Source organism: Rhodamnia argentea, chromosome 9 (genome assembly GCF_020921035.1).
Source record: "Rhodamnia argentea isolate NSW1041297 chromosome 9, ASM2092103v1, whole genome shotgun sequence".
NCBI classification, from domain to species: domain Eukaryota; kingdom Viridiplantae; phylum Streptophyta; class Magnoliopsida; order Myrtales; family Myrtaceae; genus Rhodamnia; species Rhodamnia argentea.
Window position 1 is genome coordinate 2,000,724 of NC_063158.1, and position 16,834 is coordinate 2,017,557.

General features: G+C 39.7%; 2 protein-coding genes across 2 annotated transcripts; both read left to right on the plus strand.

Annotated features, from left to right (window-relative positions):
• The first annotated feature begins 3,887 nt into the window (after positions 1–3,887).
• On the plus strand, positions 3,888–9,862 carry LOC115740782 (potassium transporter 3). The gene is made up of 9 exons (XM_030674376.2): positions 3,888–4,165; positions 4,729–4,972; positions 5,054–5,302; positions 5,446–5,496; positions 5,866–6,126; positions 6,215–6,267; positions 6,647–6,761; positions 7,766–8,020; positions 8,611–9,862. The coding sequence occupies exons 1-9, from the start codon at positions 4,163–4,165 to the stop codon at positions 9,720–9,722; spliced, it is 2,343 nt and encodes a 780-aa protein (XP_030530236.1). The 5' UTR covers positions 3,888–4,162; the 3' UTR covers positions 9,723–9,862.
• A 2,209-nt stretch (positions 9,863–12,071) lies between these two features.
• Positions 12,072–15,560, plus strand: LOC115740783. The gene is made up of 4 exons (XM_030674377.2): positions 12,072–12,569; positions 12,902–13,054; positions 14,578–14,649; positions 14,769–15,560. The coding sequence occupies exons 1-4, from the start codon at positions 12,411–12,413 to the stop codon at positions 15,435–15,437; spliced, it is 1,053 nt and encodes a 350-aa protein (XP_030530237.1). The 5' UTR covers positions 12,072–12,410; the 3' UTR covers positions 15,438–15,560.
• Positions 15,561–16,834: the final 1,274 nt, after the last annotated feature.

Here is a 16,834-nt window from a genome sequence, read left to right on the forward strand (position 1 = left end):
ACCCCCAAGGGTCTGCACCTTAGCCCTTGAATACGTCATTTGATTATTTTTATCAAGGCAGAAAATATGGAGAGACTATAAATCCTCAAAATTAAAAGCCGAATGGCTAATTGTGCTACGTGTCGTGCCATGTGGCAATCACATAGGCAAAGCTGGAGTGACTAAGCTATAACTTTAACTATGTATTAGTTGCACTTCTAATATGCACATGTTTGAAAACATATCTTATTGGGGTTATTCTACATTGGTCATGAAAGGGGTTGGTGGTTAGTTTATAAGTGTGAGGACAATTCTCATCCTTTAAGCTAGCTTTTGGGATGAGAGAGATCCAAAATCACCCAACATTGAAATCAGAACCAGACGTGTGAAGATATATATATATATATATCTCCCATTTATCAAGGGTGTCAATACATAACTTAGGACCTTGTACTTGAACCTAATTCTTGATTCAAGAATTTTCATCCATGATATTTTGGGTTAAAAGAATTATCCACTTTACTTTAAAAAAAAAATTGACTTAGCTAGATGTTAATTCTGTTCTATTCCAACATATATAGTTATAAACAGAATTGAGGGAATGTTAGCTCTAGTGCTTTATGCAAAGCACTTCACTTTGCCTTTGTGTGTGCCACATGACACGTGGCATAGTTTTGCCACATGGCGCTCATTCAACCAATAAGTTTTTAGCGTGATGATGTGTGATCTGTCAGTTTCTATTTCTTTTTCAATATAAATTTCAGAAATAAACAACGAGATACAATATGAAGAATTTATCTCTTATTGAGCTTAAAAGAAAAAAGGATAAATTAGAGAAATTAATTTCTACATGAGGAAAAAATTACAAGTAGATTCTGTCATGTCTTGATTATTATACTTCATTTATATTGAGTTGAACGTTAAAAAAATCGATAAGAGCAACTATGTCAAATCTGAAAATAGAAAAGGATAAAAGGGAGAAAATATTCGAACTTATATTCTTCGCTAATATTGCTTACTTGCAATGTATTTTCCTTAATATTTTCATAAACAACAGAATTTTCGAGTCAAATACAAGATTTTGCATAAATTCTTTAGTGCCCAGTAATTTTTTTGAGCGAACGGAAATTAAAGTAGGATACTTATTCGACGGCAAAAGTACACTTTTAGTGCCAAAAGTTGTGTACGGATATCACTTTAGTGCCAAAAGTTTCAATCGGATCACTTTAGTGCCAAGTTGGAGAAAAAAGGATCACTTTGGTGCCTCCGGCCAAAATTGTCATGTGGCATTTTTAATTAATTTTTGAATTTTAATTGGCATTTAAAAAAAAAGAATTCCACGTTGGTTTCACATGGACTTCAAAATTTAGAAAAATAAAATAAAATAAAAATTTTAAAAATGAAAAACTAACAGAATTTTCTTTTGAATTTCTATTTTTTTTAAAAAAAATTTGGCTTATTTCTCAAATTATGTTAAATAAAAATTCAATTTTTTAAAAAAATTCTACTGTGGACCGCGGGTGAGCCACGTCACCGTAAATATTATTAAAAAAGTGTCACATCAAAATTCCGACGGAGCAAATCCGACTTGGCATCAAAGTGATCGTTTTTCAAAAAACTTGGCACTAAAGTAATCCAATTGACACTTTTGACATCAAAGTTATCTCTATACACAATGTTTGGCACTAAAAGCATACTTTTCCCCTTATTCGACTATTCGTGGTGAACAATTAACGTCGAACGAAAATATTGATCCATTAGATGAATTAAATCAAGTTAGCATTTGTCCATACCAAATACAAATTGACTCGACATCTGTTAGAATTAAAGTAAATATTGATCAAAATGCAAGTTGTGGATACATTCTCCGAGGTTGCCACTAAGAAGTAGTATGAAACTCAGTTAGATTTAAGTCACGGGGAAAAGTTCGGAGACAACTAAAAATATCAATTCCTTGACCATCAGCATTTTTCATGCATCTTCCCCTATGTATATGACGAAAAGATCTCCCAATCACATACATGCTGGCTTAAGCGTTGAAATACCTGATGAAATATGCCCTTCTCTATTCTTTTTATCCTAATTTCTAAGTCTTATTACGAATAAGCTTTGGATATTCTCCCCCTTCTCTCCTTCTTGTTCTTTGTTTCCCCGAAGGAAAGTTAAATGGCATGTATTGCAAACTGGGCGGGCATGACAACACTTCTACGAGTAGAATTTATGCTCCAAAAATGCTTCTAGAGTAGAAATCCATTTGATTACACGACTTCATTTTTGCACTTCCGGAGCATTTTTTTTTTTTTTTGGCTGCAGAAGTAGTTTTGGAGCTATTGAAAAAGTTATAAAAAAAAAAGAAATTACTTCTCTTCAGAAGTAGAAAAATCATATACATATATCTATGCCCAACAGACTATTGAAATTCGAATTTGGATGCTGACGATCCTAACTATTCTGTTCTCACCAAAAAACAAAACAAAATTTTGCAAGTGCCAATGTTCGTAAATTGGACCACCACCCCACTCTTCGGTCCACAATTTTTCTCTGTTAGCTTTCAATTTTTTTTGTCATTTCTGTAAAAATATAAAGTCTAAATATAGTTGGAAATTGAGATCAGCGGCTCGAATAATTAGTTTGGCAATGTGGGGTGGCCCTTCCTCAAGCTGTCCGTTTAACCTCGCTGGCTAGAAGACAAATTTGACATGTTAGGCAGTCGTTACCGTGTCGCTTTGACGTGTCTCCTCCTCGGCCACTTGTGGAGAGGTTCAATTAAAGAACGGTTCGTGCACGTTTGCCAGCCAGCGGTCCGATGCACCCGATAATGACTTGCAAGTTACTCATGATAGCACGTTCGAATGTGTGAATTAGATGCGGTGAAAAGTTCAATTTGCAATTTAGGTACCCACCTAGGTTCCGCTCGAGTCTTGATTACCTGATCTAGAGATTACGAGAGTGTTTTGCGAATCCAAAAGATAATCCTTATGCATTGGAGTTTCGCGTAAATGGGAAGAAACGGAAAAAAATATATATATAGTGATCACGAGAAATGGATATTGATTAGAATATGCTTGAATCCACTGACGGGTCCTTTCGGGATATGCGGGATACTAAATGATTATTTCAATGGTTGAATCATCTTCTTAGTAGGGATGATCGACAAATTATCAACTCGATTATATAAAGTAGCAAAGTAGAGCGGATATGAAACCCGATTATCACTACTTACTTAGACATCCGAATTACCTCGATTTGTATCATTGCTATAACTAAAAGTTGTTGTAATAATGGGTTAATGGCTCAACAAAAGTGAGTCAAGGAGACACCACAAATATAAACATAAGGAACTTTAGCAATCTATGTAAGTAGCAGTGAAATGGAACTTATGTGAATTTCCTTATTGAGAGCATGCAAATGGATGTTATGGACTCTTTTCCGACGGATTAGTCAGTATAAGTAGCAATGAAATGGAGGAGCTTATGTGATTTTGGGATATTCGAACCAAACTCAAAATCGTAAAATTTTAATCCGTCCAATTCTAAGTACTGATGTCGAATCCACAATTAAATACCGATGTCGAGTCCCTCATATTAAATTATACATAACGTAAGACTGTGTACCCTCGTTTTTTTATGACATTGTAGGTTATACTAAATAAAGTTTATGAAATTTCATTGCGGGAGGCCGTAATATTAAAACGGTTTTGACAACTACTTTGTTGAATACTTAACAAAACACACATTATAGATATTATAATTTTCGGAATACTAATTACATGTAAGAAAGGAAAGCTTCATTTAAAACAACAAGCTTGTTCTTTTCAAACTTGAAAAAGTAAACGAATTAGAAAACGCTTGTTAATAATTTTTTTTTATTACATAAAACAGCGAAGAATAACCAGAAAGCACAAAAGAAAAGTGGAAAACAGGTGGCAAATGCAACGCGTCGGTCATCACATGATTCATGATCCATTTTCTGGGCCCGCTCCAAGCAAAAAGCGCCGATCTTCGCCAGAAATTTTTGGGGGAGATCTGAAATTCTCAGTCCGTTACGAACAAGAACAAACGTTGGACGGATTCAGAGCTGCCCCTTTTCGGAGCATCGCATGTCCGCCTTCACCCCCATGCATATAACCCCGCCTGTGTGCAGATCTCTTCGCTTGTCGCCTCCCCGCGCAGAGACATAAGCCATGGTATGTATGTCGTCCGTTTTTTCCGGAGTTCTTGCACGACATTGATCGATAAACGAACAAGGCCCGTTCAAAGCAATCGACGCCTCCCGGGTCTCAGTCTTGTTTGCGTATGCATTCGCGTTTCTCATTGAGATGGGTCATCGTTTATGGGATCTTAATTTGAGTTGGGTTTGAGTTGATTCGGAAGAAATGAATTCGTGGGCTAGTATTATATGCATTGCCCAATGCGACATTGTTTTGTTGCATCTGGTTCAGACTGCAGGAGAGAGAGTTTTTGGTGACAGATCGTGTACCTTAATTTGATTAGATATCTGCTTCGAAAGGTTCAGGTTCGAGGCGCTGTTGATGCTTTGCTCCCGCTTGCGCTTCGGAGTACTTGTGTAGGAGGCTTATTGCCCGGATTCGTCGATTAAGCAGAAATTAGTAATGATACCACTTTATATTTAGGCAAATTGGTCTTAACTAAAAGGATTGGAAGCCCATTGCCTGTGCAGCGAAAGTTGGTCCTTTGAAAGTGTTAGTACTCAACATTGCTCAACTGACTCTTGTCTCTGTTTCGACAGGTTGGGAGTAAACTTCAAGGCAAAGAGGTTATCTTTCTAGCATATCAGAGTCTTGGCACAGCCTTTGCTGACTTAAGCATCTCACCCATTTACGTTTATAAAGTTACATTTTCGGGCAAATTAAGGGACTATCAAACTGAAGATGTGGTGTTTGGCGCGTGTTCGTTGGTTTTTTGGACGCTGACCGTAGTTTCATTGTTCAAGTATGTGATCATCACATTGACTGCAGATGATAATGGCGAAGGTATGAATGTTAAAAGCTTTTGAAAGATACTCATGAGCCTAGGCTTTGTGCTTATACTTTGTGATCGTGTGTCACATGCAGGAGGAACTTTTGCTTTATATTCTCTTCTATGCAGACATGCGAAATTCGGTTTGCTTCCTAATTATCAAACAGCGGATGAGGAGATTTCGACATACCATAGTCCGAACTACTCACTCAGGGGGACAACTTCTTCTAGGTTCAGAAGATCTATCGAGAGGCTTAAAAGAAGAAAGACTCTTTTACTTCTCTTGATTTTATTTGGTGCTTCCCTTGGGGTGACTCTTGGTGCTCTTACACCTGCAATTTCAGGTATTATAGTATGCATGATCCATGTTGTGAAAAATAGGATTGGAACTTGTAATGGATGAGAAGGATGCAGTTTTATCAGGTTACTTCTGCCCATGATCTCTTCAGGAACTCATTCTTTGATTTGATTTGCTTTTTTTGTCCAGTGTTATCGTCAATTGAAGGTGCACAAACGCGAGTAACATCCTTGCATGAAAGTAAGTATACTTTTAGTCGCATCATCAATACATGGAGCTTAGCTCTTATGTAGATTGAAGATATAAAAGTTCTACGATCTTGTGAGATAAGATGAACCGAACTTTAATGCTGACTGTTTCTTACTGCTTCGGGACGTTGAGTTCGCATATGACATATCCCATGAAGGCTGGCTTTTCTATGGGTGTTTAAGTTCAAAAGGGGTTCTAATGTTGTTTCATTCAATATGAACATGAATGCATCTTGCAGGAAAGATATAAGTTCGATTTGTGAGCTTTGGGCATTGCCAGGATCATTTGATTGTCCTTTTAAACCAAATACTTGCTTATTCAAATGTCTTCCCTCAATCTTTGACTCTTTAAAATTCACAGGGTCTGTGATTGCTATTGCTAGTGTTGTATTAATTGGCCTCTTCGTTTTGCAACACCGTGGAACATACAGGGCGGCCTTCCTATTTGCTCCAATAATGATTCTCTGGTCACTATCAATTGCTGCCGTTGGCATCTACAACATCATAGTTTGGAATCCTAATGTTTATAAGGCTCTTTGCCCTTACTATATCGTTGAGTTCTTCAGGCACACAGGAATAGATGGTTGGATATCTCTAGGAGGAGTACTTCTATGTATCACAGGCAAGTATTTTGTGTGAGATAGTGCAAGTCCTAATCAACGAGCTTTTTCTGATCATCAATTTATGGAAGTAATTCCTGTCGAATACAGGAACAGAAGTCATGTTTGCAGAACTTGGTTCCTTCTCAGCTTCATCATTACGGGTATGTACTGCTGTTAGGGCCTAAAGATATTAAAGACAACTTTGGTTTGGTTTATGGCATTGTAGTTGTGACTCGAAGTGATTGACCAGGGGCTACTTAGGTTTTGTTATTTCACCTTTAAGGCTTATTGTAGAAACACGTTTATCAAACTCATGTTGAACTTTGAATAATTCCCTTTGAAGAATGATGATATCCGATGCTGACACCTTAGGCACAATATCTGTTGCACAACATCAACTTACCTTGAATTGCTATCATGATACAATCTTTCAGCTTAATCATATTCTTGCTATTCAGTCAATTTTATTGGGGACATTTTGCGCCTCACAAGTCCATTGCACTTTTTGGATGGAAATTCTCATGAAGTTTCTCTATGCAGATTGCTTTCTTATGTGTCACTTACCCTTGCCTGGTGCTTCAGTACTTGGGTCAGGCTGCATTTCTGTCGAAGAACTTCACAGCATTTCCTAGGAGCTTTTATGCATCTATTCCAGGTAGATTATCTGTTCCAACACGGACGTTAATATCTGGCCCTTCGCCATCCTTCCCCCACCTCTCCCCCCGAAAAAAAAATATATATACTTAAAAAAAACCAAAAGAAAAGAAAGAAGCACAGATGTTGACATGGATTACTGTTAGAGTAAAAGTAGTTAGATGTGTTAATAATTCCAGTCCGTTCAGCACTAGTCTATGTGCTTTTCTAACTTTGCAAGACCGATCTTATGACTGGATAGCGGTCCTTTAGTCTTAACTGAAATAGTCATCTGATTGCATAAGTTTAGGGCATTTCCATGCATGAGATTATGATAAAGTGCTCACTTAAAGAAGCTGATATTATTTAGATAATTATGGGAATGCTCGAAATTAAGCTGACAATATGGATTCTACTTTCTTTGTTAAGAATATGGGTTGTTTAGTGGAAACTACTGATTCATCAGTGATCACTATATCTTTTGCTGCTGGAGGATTCTCATTTCAGGATAAATAAAACTGTAGGATCTACGAAGTTTTCTGATGTCTTTCTCTCAGTTAAATGGATTAGGTGAAAATAAGATGCAAGTAATGTTCAGCAGTGGCATGTGTCTACTTTGCTAAAAGTAGAGCTAGAGATCATGTAGTGAACTGGTGCTCCTCCTCTATTTACTTATATTATATGGAAAAATTTAACATTTAGACTATTAGTTGCTTTCCCCAATGGACAAGATGAAGCGATACACTTTCAAGAAGTGTAATGTGTCCGATTATATTATCATGAATCAAACTTAAATGATGAGCTCGCTAAATTTTCCCTTGGTTATTATTTGAGTGGTGTGAGCAAGTTGCCATTGGAGCTCTCTTCTTCAAGCTATATCTCTGTGAAATTTGATGGGAAGTTCCTAGAATCAATAAATTAACCTTATCACGACACCTTGTAGGAGTTCCAGAACCATTGTCCTAATACTAGAGCATAATTTTGCGTTTGTGTTCTCTAATGAATGCTTTTTCAAAATTTTGTTAGATCCCTTATTCTGGCCATTTTTTGCCATGGCTGTTTTGGCTGCAATTATTGCCAGTGAGACTGTAATATCTGCCGCATGCTCATTGGTTAAACAAAGCCAAGCATTGGGTTGTTTCCCTCGAGTCAAGATCCTGCACACATCAAGGTGGATCAAAGGACGGATATATGTACCGGAGTTGAACTGGGTTCTAATGATACTTTGTTTGGCTGTGGCAGTTGGTTTCAGAGACACTAACCGCATGGCATATGCTTTCGGTACGTCAACCAGAAATCTAGAGCATGCCGTCTTTTTGGAAGTATTTTTTTCTGTTTAACATTATTCTGGTCGGTTTCATCTAGTTGTAGGGTATCTAGTAGGCATTCTACACACTAAACCATTTGAGATGTTCCATAATTAAGTCGATTTCCTCTAGATATGGTCGTTAGAGAGGTTGAATCGTGGATATAAAAATTCATTTTACTCATCTCAAGCAACATAGTGACCTCACACAGTTTGCAGTTAATCACTGTCCTCTTGAGCATGAAATGGTTACTTATTCATGAACCAAGACAGGTGAACTTGGCTGGCCATGGTAATGTTGTCTGCCTAGTGTGCTGACATTCAACACAGGATCCTGAACCCTGAGTCTCCATCAGTAAACTGGTTTATTAGCTATTCACAGTGGTATTATATATCGTAGAGCCTACTTTTGCATTGTCTTGGTGAAGAATTAGGGTGGGCTTCATTTTTGTGAGTTAATAATTAGTTTCCTATCGGTTACTATCTTGATTGGAATGAGAACAGAAATTGGCATGATTCTAGGTTTTTCACAATTGGAAGGTTTATGTTTTTGTCTTGATTTCAGCATTTGCATGGATTCTGAAGGCGTTTGTGACCACTTGGCTCATGTCCCTTGTAATTCACCTCGTGTGGCATAAAAATCCTGCGGTCACCATCTCTTTCTGCTTGTTATTCGGATCGATTGAGACCATTTACTTCTCGTCTGCCTGTCTGAAAATTCCAAAAGGGGCATGGGTTCCTCTTTTTCTCTCTGTGCTGTTCACGTTCGTGATGTATATATGGCATTACGCAACGAGGAAGAAGTATAAGATCGACCTGAATAACAAAGTACCCATGAAGTGGATTCTCAATTTGGGCCCCACTCTTGGTGTTCTCAGGGTCCCTGGGATCGGTCTCTTCTACACTGATCTGGCTACTGGGATCCCAGCAACTTTTGCACATTTCCTATCCAACTTGCCTGCATTTTACCAGGTGGCTGTGTTCGTCTGTGTCAAAACCGTTCCCATCCCACATGTTCCCCATAAAGAGCGCTATCTGATTGGCCGGATTGGCCCCAAGTCGTACGGATTATACCGCTGCATTGTTCGGAACGGCTACAAGGATGTTCACAGGAAGGACGACGACCTGGAAAACGACCTCATCATGAGCATAGCGGAGTTCATTCAGCTCGAATCGGAAGGTTCCGGGACCGTCGATGGCTCTATGGACGGCCGGATGGCCGTTGTGCGAACATCGGATAAATTTGGGACGAGATTGGCGGTCTTGGAATCAGACAACCCCACCATAAGCTACAGCCCAAGCTTTTCAGATTCGATGGGCAGCAGCTGCAGCAAGTCTGCCGCCTTGAAGAAGCTGCATTCCATTTATGTCAAGGAATCTTCCCACCTCACCCGTCGTCGGGGCCGCATATACCATTTCGAGCTGCTCGAGACGAAGTTCAAGAACCCGCAGGTCAAGGAAGAACTCTTGCTTCTCGTGGAAGCTCAGCACGCTGGGGTGACTTACGTGATGGGTCACTCCCACGTGAAAGCTAGGTCGCACTCGTCGTTCTTGAAGAAGTTTGCGATCAATGCAGTGTACTCTTTCTTGAGCGAGAACTGTCGAAGCCCAGCGGTGGCTTTGAACATACCTCAAGTGTGCTTGATTGAGGTGGGCATGAAGTACCATGTTCTCTAGTCTTTGATATTCTTCTCTGGGGATTTGGTTTGTGTTCTTTGGTCGTTTTCGGTTTCCACTTCTCCTAGAGGTTCTCTTGTATTGAAATTCCTTTGAACGCAAGCATAAAATTCCTTTTGATCTGGGCCTTTAGCTCCTACTATGCTTCTATCTGTACGTTTTCGACGATGCAGATTCCAGATTTCATGCTCGACTCGCGTTCGATTTTTTGAGCTCCACTCGAAAGAAACGCTCAGGATGAATCTGAACTTAAAATAGAAGGCCATTGAATTTCACATTATGAATGGGTCACAGGGTGTTTCAAAGATAGAACAGATTTGACCATTCGATCATACTGAACGAGCCTTTTGAGCTAAGTTTTATCAGGGTGATTTGTTTTCGGTCCGGTCCCACCTCGGAACCGGAGTTGCTTGGAATTAGATTGGACCGGACTGGTTCAGTCCGTATTCCCAGGCTTGCATGTGTTTAAAACATATATTCTCATTTTAAATGTGTAGAAATACCTCTAATAATTAAAAGCTTAAATAATTTTTTTAGAGATTTTAAAAAATAAAATTAGAATTTAAAAAAAAAAAAATAGCCTATCCAATCCGAGCAACCCCACCCCTGGAACCTAATATCAAACCGACAATTACCGGCGCCAATTATATGGATTCGAAAGCCGAATTGTTGCCCCCGAAAACCGGACCGGATCGGGGTCTGTTCGGTTTGATCAGATCGATTCTTTTTGCTCACCCCTAATATGAATCTGGAGTGACTCGACGTGGCCACATCAAGGTGGCATTAGACAGAAGAAGCACGTGATCTGTGCTGTGCACCCATCTTTGTCACTGGTGCGCAAAAGTCTCGTGCGTGTTGGGACAAACTCTTGCTGAAATCTTTGCGCATATGGAGCATGTTTCGCGCGTGCTACGTTATGTCACAAGCAAAGCCCTCGAGACTTTCCCCCGAGACGATGTAGTCCAACTTCTTCCATGTTTCCATGGTTGTTGTCTTGTCTTAACCGTTGAAACATTCAAACATCTTGGCTACCGATGGACTAATCGGCTCGGACAGAAATTCTCTCTTCTTATTCCGGTAAACTTATGGTCGAGGACATTACAAGATTCCGATAGACATCGAATCGATAATTCGATAATGGATGCACTCGACTTCGACCGATATAAGCCTCTCGAAGTTCGCCAAAAGACCCATTGGAATCATATCAAAAAAGGGTGAATCGGGCAAGCAGGAATGACTAAGCTAGTTCTCTTGAACTCAACAGCAAACTGATGGTTCTAAATGGAGGTGTCAATGAGAGTCTTTGACCCACTTTTATTCACTTGTGTCATATAGAGGTTCAATAAATTAAAAAAAAAAAATGGGTCAAATAAGGATTTAGGCTTATAAAGCCCATTCAAATATGGCTCTTAACCCAACCCATTTTTAACTCGTGGCTTGTAGCTTCTCAGGCAAATGGATCAGACTCTAATGAGCCTCAAGTATATTAGTTTATATTTGATATTTTATATTTTTATAAGTCTAAGAATGAAAAAAAATAAAATGTAAAAATTGTTTTGGAAGCCGCCATCGGCAGTGTTGTTAATAAATTATAAGAAATAAATATTCTATGATTTGGTTAAATATAAAAATATTTAAGTAATACAAATCGGGTCGGGTATAGGTTGAATTAGGTATGTATTGTTAAATTTCCATTGTATGACAATTGGTCGAGACAGGTTAGATGGGTCAATATGGGTCGAATTATATTCGATCGAATCGAAACCCAACCCGATCCACCCATTGACACCTCTAATATAATAAAAAAAGATTATAGCTTTACCCGGACTCTATATGAACTTTGCATATTGTTTCATATCGATCGGACATCTTTTTTTTTTTTTTTTTACTAGCAGAAAAAAGAGATGGCTAATTGGGAAAGGATACAGGAACCTTGGATTGGAAAACTGATTGGTGAATCGATGGTGTGATGGTGGAGAAAAGGAAAAGGAAGAGAGCCCCATGTTTGACCAGGAACGGTTAAAAACATTGACTTTGCTTGACACGTGGGTTGCTGGCTCGCCTCCACGTACTCGTCCTTAGCTAGACGGTAGGTTAGGTACAATAACTAACAAAGACTATTTGTGAAAAAGAAAAAAAAATTAAGTGTCTGAACTGTTGTTAAGAGATAATTAGAAGGGGATTAAGTGTTAATTCCGGAATTTAGCAAAATCGAGAATTTTTTCCCCAATTTTCACCGCGTTGACCGTCCTTCCTTTTTTTTTCCCTTCATCGCCTCCATCGTCGACGTCGTCGTCATCCATGGAGTTCTTTTCCACCACATTTAAGTCATGCGTGATTCATTCCTCATCGTCATCGTCAAACCAACAGTGATTCCTACTCCTCTAACCTAACCCTAGAGAATCACAACCGCATTTCAAATCCTCCTCCTCTTCCTCCTCCTCCTCATCCTCGATTTCCCGCGTTGGATTCCCTAACCTCCTTTGCCGGAAGATTAGGTCGCTCGTGTTCGTTGCGCTCTCGGGTGTTCGAAATCTGATTCTTGTTGTTGTTGTCGTCGTTGCGTTGGATTGGATTGATCGGCTGTTTGGATTGGGCCGGACCGGATCCAATTCGCGCATGAGCTGAGAAGGAGAGGAGCCTGTGATGCGAGATACGGAACCCTAAGATTGCATCATCCGCCATCCCATGTTGAGCTCTTGTTGCTCTCACTCTCTATCCCTTCGCCCCCTGGTTTCGCCTTCCGTCGTTCGGTTTAGGGTTCCAGCCAGACCGGCCTCGTCGCTCGCACTCTCGCTCTCGCGCAGCTCTGGGGTCTCAGGTTCGCGCTGCAATTGCGCCAGAAATGTAAGCTTTGATTCGTCTTGTGCTCGATTCGGTTCAGCTGCGTTTGGTTCATGATTTCCTCGTCGCCGCATAGGAATAGGGTGATTATGATTAATCTTTTTGCGTACTTTGGCCGTACGCCAGGATTGCATTCGCTGATAGTTGATTCAACGGAATTGCGTATTTCTTCGATAACCTTACTTTTTGCGGTGGCTTTTAGATCAAGAGGAAGGTTTATTTAATCTTTTAGTTGCTGGGAGCAATTTCTTTCTTGCACTTGTGATAACTGGTCTCTAGTTTATGACAGTTGTTGATTATTTGCTTGATGTCTTGGTGCTCTGATGACCATGCAGAATTGGAAGATTTCTTGCTTCAGGGACCAGAGTTTCTCTCCAGATAGTCAACAATTCAAATTCATTGAAAATGCTCTGCCAGAAGAACGTACCGAGCCTGAATTGAATACTGAAGTCACTGTTCAGAAGGACTGGAAAGCAAAATTTAGAGAGGTAGCTTTTTTCTGCTTTCCTTTCTTCAAACCAAGTCATTTCGATGCATGTGGATGAGGAGTCTCATTTTGTTTACTGAAAAGAGAATGTGTATGCTTAGGAGTATTGAGTAGATATCTGCTGATTTAGGAGTTTGAGAGGGCAGAACCTTTTTACATATAGGAATAAATGTTGCACAAGGGTTCGGCATAGCGATGGTCTTTTCTTCAGAGGCTTTGGGCTTGAATTCTGATTCCGTTCTTCCCCATTCACACACTTTACCAAGCCCAAAATACCAAAGCCTGCTTTCCTCAGCCATGAAATTCTATGTATGCTTTTATATGGTTGAGGCTTTGATCAATGTGTTAAAATTACTGACATACATCCCTTGCTGGAAAGCTACTTCTGTCATGACCTTTCAACTGTGCTGTGAACGTCAGTATGCTAGATCACAAGTCAATTGAGAAAAGCAATACAAAGCAACGTGAAGCAAATCAAATAGTTAGGGAAGAGGATAATATAATTGCTGATGTACAACAGAGACATCTAGAGAGTCTGAGCAGTTGTGGGAGAGACTTCTGCTGAAAATGGCCTTAGTTGTTCGGGTCGTTACTGGTCACTTTAGTTTGTATAGTAAGTTGTATGACAGCTCTGGAACGGAAGCACATTGTTAGGTTGAACCATGAAGATATCCAAGTACTTAAGGGGATTGAGCATGGTTTATTATCCTTAACTTGAAAGAATTCCGGGTTGATTTTGGTTACTGTTGAAAGTATCAATACCCACTGTTTGGCTGCACTTTGTTGAAAAGTCTGGTTCTGATATCTGTATATGCTTTGAACATCCAAAACATTTTATGCATCTCTTGCATTGTCGATATGGAGAAGCTAGCCAACCACTGATTGCTTACTAATGGACGTAAACCTCCTAGTGATATAACATATTCATAAGATACTTTCTCCTTGAATGGGATGAAGGTCATAAATTATGATCACTTGTCAGTTATTAATTCTTGGTTTTCCTATGTTTTAGACTTAACTGACTTGACTGTAGCAATAGTTTAGACAGAATCAGGGTCATGCTAAAGTAACTAGGAGTATGAATGTGAGAGTAAATGCAAATAAATGCATTCATGATATGGAAATTAGATCCAATTGCATTTGGAATTGCATCGGTGAGGGTGAGAGAGGAGCTTTCCATTTTGATGTTGTTTGTACTGGCATAAAGAAGCCAATCCTTGGTCTTGGGTGTAGTTACATTCCCTTAGTTCAAATTTTGAAGTCCGGGGAGGACTTATGAGAGGGCAAAAGAGGAGGAGACCACAGGGTGTAGGCTGAAGATTCATGTGATCATTCCCAGAATGAAGATTTTTAGGCTTTGTTCTCCTGTTACTTAATTAAGAGATCCTCTATGTATATTAGAGCAACATAATGCAAGAAATGAGAAGTTTTATGGAATCCTAGTTTTAAGCAATAGTTCCATGTCCTGACACGTCACATTTGAACACCCTCAGGTTTCTAAGAAATGTTTTGGTTATAATGTAGGCTGTAAATGCATTATTCAGAGCAATTGGAAGGCCTTGGACAGTGCCCTGGACAGCAGAGACAGTGTTAAAGGTACTTCCTTTTAGTTGCTATAAATCTCCACGTGCATGAGAAGTTCTTGATCGAAACTTTGAAGTAATCAGAATTTCTTGTTAATTGAAGGTCTGAAGAATTCTCCAATCGTGATGCAGGTTATGGTTCTTTGGGTTACCTCATTCTGGTTTATAGGGACATGGCTGGTTCCTTTCGCGGTGCATATAGCAGGTTTCAGCAAGGAATCTTTGACTTTCAGAGGGCAGGCACTCTATAGCCTCTTGACGGATGTGACTGAAGGCATTGCCGGAATTTTGATCCTACACCGCTGCCTCTCACGGTTTTATCCCCTCCCGTCTGATTGGTTTCGTTTCAGTCTAAAAGGCAAGTGGCAGTTTGACGTCGCGCTTGGGTGCCTCTTGTTTCCTCTGGTCAATCGCCTCTCACAAATCAACCTTGATCTATTACCGATTCTCCCCTCCACACCCGTAACACTATCAAGTGTTGAACAGTCAATTTTGGCACGGGATCCGATTGCGATGGCACTTTATGCACTTGTAGTAACAGTTTGTGCTCCTGTATGGGAAGAAATAGTGTTCCGGGGTTTCCTTCTTCCTTCGCTTACAAAATACATGCCTGTGTGGTGTGCAATACTGGTGAGCTCAGTCGCCTTTGCTTTAGCGCATTTTAATGGACAGAGGATGCTTCCGCTCATCTTTCTCGGGGTGGTGATGGGTCTTCTCTTTACACGGTCAAGGAACTTATTACCATCCATGCTATTGCATAGCCTCTGGAATGCTTTTGTTTTCTTAAGTTTAATGAGATAGCCTGTAGCTTTGCATGTAAATTAGTGATCAATCAGTAAAATTTTTATCCAAACGTTAATTTTGTCCAGGGTTGATGTGCAAACTCACCCTAGTTTGCAAAATAATAGCAGTGTCTTCCTGAAACCGCATCTTTAGATTAACAATCCGTTGTTTATTCACATTTCTTGTGAGGGTTGAATACCTGGTGCTTTTGTCAACGACAAGATCTTAAAGCGAATTAATGATGTCTAAAATCCGAGGGACAGATATGCAACGCAAATTAAGGTAACGTTGTTTTTGCATGTATGAGGAAGGACGAGAACGAAAGCAAAGTATGAAGTTTGTTGGGTTGGCTTGAAGCTCCGGCCATGATGCATAGGCTATTGTTTTGTTCTGGTCTGATGTTTGGACCCGAGGCATGCGATATGAATTCGGAATGGGGTGTCGTCACTTGATCGATCGGTACTCACTTTTGTGTTAAAATTCCTTCTGTTTTCTTTCGAGATAGTAACACTGCACATGCCATAATTGGTTTGGGTAGAAGAAAACCAATGCGTTATTGACCTATGACAATTACATCCACGTTCCTCTCGTACGGGTGAAACTCTTGTCTAGAACCGTTTCCTGGATAAAAGTGCGATGTGAATCTCGATCCGCAGTTCGTGATTGTACTCGGGCCATATACCGATCCCTGCAAGAATATCTCCGCACTTGGCTTGTCCGACGACGTGAGCATCGGATTTTATGGCACCTTCCGAACTTATCCGAGACCATTTTCTTATCCAGAATTCATTCCGTCAAATTGACTCATTGGCCAAGAGAGGAAGATATTCACGTCGAAGATTTCTCGGAATTGACATATTGTATCAAGCTCAAATCACATGGTTCGGTCTGGAAACTCAGCTCAGACTCTCAAGTTTCTCTGTTCTGTTTTTCTGGGCAAGTTGTCCCACATTAATGAGCTTCTTTAACACCTTTTACCAAAAGGGAAAGGTCCTCAAGGTTTCATTTATTGGGGGCAAACACTCTGAATTAAAGCTACTTTGTCATGCTCGCCGTCTGGAGGCAAATACTCTCAATTCGCCGTAAACTGTCCCGTCCAAGTATATTCAATGCCGATAGACATGCGATCTTGCCGATAAAAAGAATAGTAGGTGGGGACGCTAGCACTATAGGTGCGAGATTCAACTCCTGCGCTCGATAAAGAGACAGAGCAAAAATCATAAAAGAGAGTTACATATAGGACAGACAAGAAAAAAAGAATATTTGGTGAAGCCTCATGGTAATGTGCGTGATTCTCAAAATTCACATGAATGAATGACATTGTGAGTTTTTAACACAAGAATTGTCGAATTTAAAATCGTGCATTTAACCGCTTGATCAACCTTTAAAATAAATTTTAGAGTCTTGACATGTTA

What these genes read in the sequence shown, in the direction of transcription:
- LOC115740783 (XM_030674377.2), top strand. Translation starts at nt 12,411, where the DNA reads ATGTTGAGCTCTTGTTGCTCTCACTCTCTATCCCTTCGCCCCCTGGTT. An exon ending in GCTGCAATTGCGCCAGAAAT is followed by an intron (nt 12,570 to 12,901) that starts GTAAGCTTTGAT and finishes ATGACCATGCAG; the next exon opens with AATTGGAAGATTTCTTGCTT. An exon ending in CAGCAGAGACAGTGTTAAAG is followed by an intron (nt 14,650 to 14,768) that starts GTACTTCCTTTT and finishes ATCGTGATGCAG; the next exon opens with GTTATGGTTCTTTGGGTTAC.
- LOC115740782 (XM_030674376.2), top strand. An exon ending in AGTAACATCCTTGCATGAAA is followed by an intron (nt 5,497 to 5,865) that starts GTAAGTATACTT and finishes TAAAATTCACAG; the next exon opens with GGTCTGTGATTGCTATTGCT. An exon ending in TCTCAGCTTCATCATTACGG is followed by an intron (nt 6,268 to 6,646) that starts GTATGTACTGCT and finishes TTCTCTATGCAG; the next exon opens with ATTGCTTTCTTATGTGTCAC.